Source organism: Protobothrops mucrosquamatus, unplaced genomic scaffold (genome assembly GCF_001527695.2).
Source record: "Protobothrops mucrosquamatus isolate PMUCROS unplaced genomic scaffold, P.Mucros_1.0 scaffold1736, whole genome shotgun sequence".
NCBI classification, from domain to species: Eukaryota; Metazoa; Chordata; class Lepidosauria; order Squamata; family Viperidae; genus Protobothrops; species Protobothrops mucrosquamatus.
The window spans coordinates 1-1,573 of NW_015387882.1; the positions used below are offsets into that span (position 1 = coordinate 1).

The 1,573-nt window shown below is 43.0% G+C and overlaps 1 protein-coding gene across 1 annotated transcript in view; it reads left to right on the plus strand.

Annotated features, from left to right (window-relative positions):
* Nucleotides 1-834: 834 nt before the first annotated feature.
* LOC107293796 (C-Jun-amino-terminal kinase-interacting protein 3-like) overlaps nucleotides 835-1,573 on the plus strand; it is a gene marked incomplete at its 5' end in the record, with an annotated part of 11,611 nt that continues 10,872 nt past the window's right edge. The window contains one exon of the mRNA XM_015822977.1: nucleotides 835-1,021. Within this exon, the coding sequence (XP_015678463.1) occupies nucleotides 835-1,021 (187 nt within the window). The remainder of the gene's footprint in view (nucleotides 1,022-1,573) is intronic.

Consider the following 1,573-nt stretch of genomic DNA (forward strand, 5'->3'; position numbering starts at 1 on the left):
ACGGTACAGGATTAAAATAGATTGACCAAATGGCTCAGTATATAATAATATCTTGCTGCCCAGAACTAGCATATGATTATAATTATGAATGCGTCCTGCTTATCAAGAGGAAAAAGAAAACAGAGAAAACTACACACATTTAAGCTAACCACCACTGAATCTGGATCTGATCAGGATAATCTTAGTGAAGGAAAAAAGGCCATTGAGGTTACATATTGGGTTGCAGTAGATTGTCCTTTTCGATAATCAATATTGTGCTTTTCGATGATCAGTATTCTGATAGAAATAATTAGCAAGTGAAATTCACTTATGTCTCTACTTTTCTTTGTTGAAACCCCCAATAAGTGACAATTAAAATTGTCTTCCATTTTCCTTCAAGTTACCAAATTATTTTAATAATAATGCAAAATCGCCACCTGTCAATTGCAAAAGCCATATTGTTTGGGTGCATTACATACTACACTGATACATTACAACACCCTCTTGGGAAGAATTTGATGCGTATGAAGGCCAACACCAGCTAAAGAACTGGCAGCTGTCACTTCACAGCGTTGTGAACGGATAATAACATCTGTCTATCCAATTTGATAGTTGGATAAAAAGGCCAAACCCAGTCTAAACACCTGGATGGCTATGTGACCAACCATATATTTTTAAATTTATATCCTGCCGGATTCCCAGCAGCTCTGGATGATTTTGTCTTTTAAAACTCATGATGTATTTTTTGGGGGATGGGGCCTGTCTTCTCCGTTGGTAGCTGGACCGATATCTGTTAAAGATATTTTGTTCGTCTTTTTCTTCATCTTTAATGTCAGATATTTTTTTTGCCTTTAGATGAAGTGGCTGCAACGAGCAATGCTAGGATTGATCAGTCCCAGTCCACCGAGGAGGCCACCGAAGCCACGGAGGTGCCAGAGAACGGCGGGAGTGAAACGGAGCCAGCCCAGGTCCGGACTGGCCCCCTTACAGAACATGTGTTTACCGATCCAGTTCCAGCTCAGGCACCTGCAAGGCAGAACAGGTAAAGGAGGCGTTGCGTGTTCTTGTCCTGGAAAGTCCCAGCAACGAATTAGAATAAATGGGAAAGGGACAGTCAGTTACAGAATAGAGAATGCCATGTGAAAGAAGATCAAAGCTTGGCCAAATAAAAGTAGTTCCCAGCTTATATCCATTTGTTTACTGATTGTTCAAAGTTACAGTGGCATTGAACAAGGTGATCTATGACCAACCCTCATACTTATAGTTGCAGCATCGCCAATTTTATGATTAAAATTCGGGCACTTGGTAACTAGCATGTATTTATGATAGCTGAAGCATCCCAGGGTCACTTGATCATCATTCATGACTGTTGGCAGCCGGTTTCCTACAAGCAAAATGGGGAGGAACAGACTCAGACTCAACCCTTCCAAGACCGAGTGGCTGTGGATGCCAGCGCCTCGGCATAGTCAGCTGATTCCATCGCTGACTATAGGGGGCGAAATCCTGGCCCCCTCAGAGAGGGCACGCAACCTGGGAGTCCTCCTGGATTCACGGCTGACATTGGAAGATCACTTGTCGGCCGTGACCAGGGGGG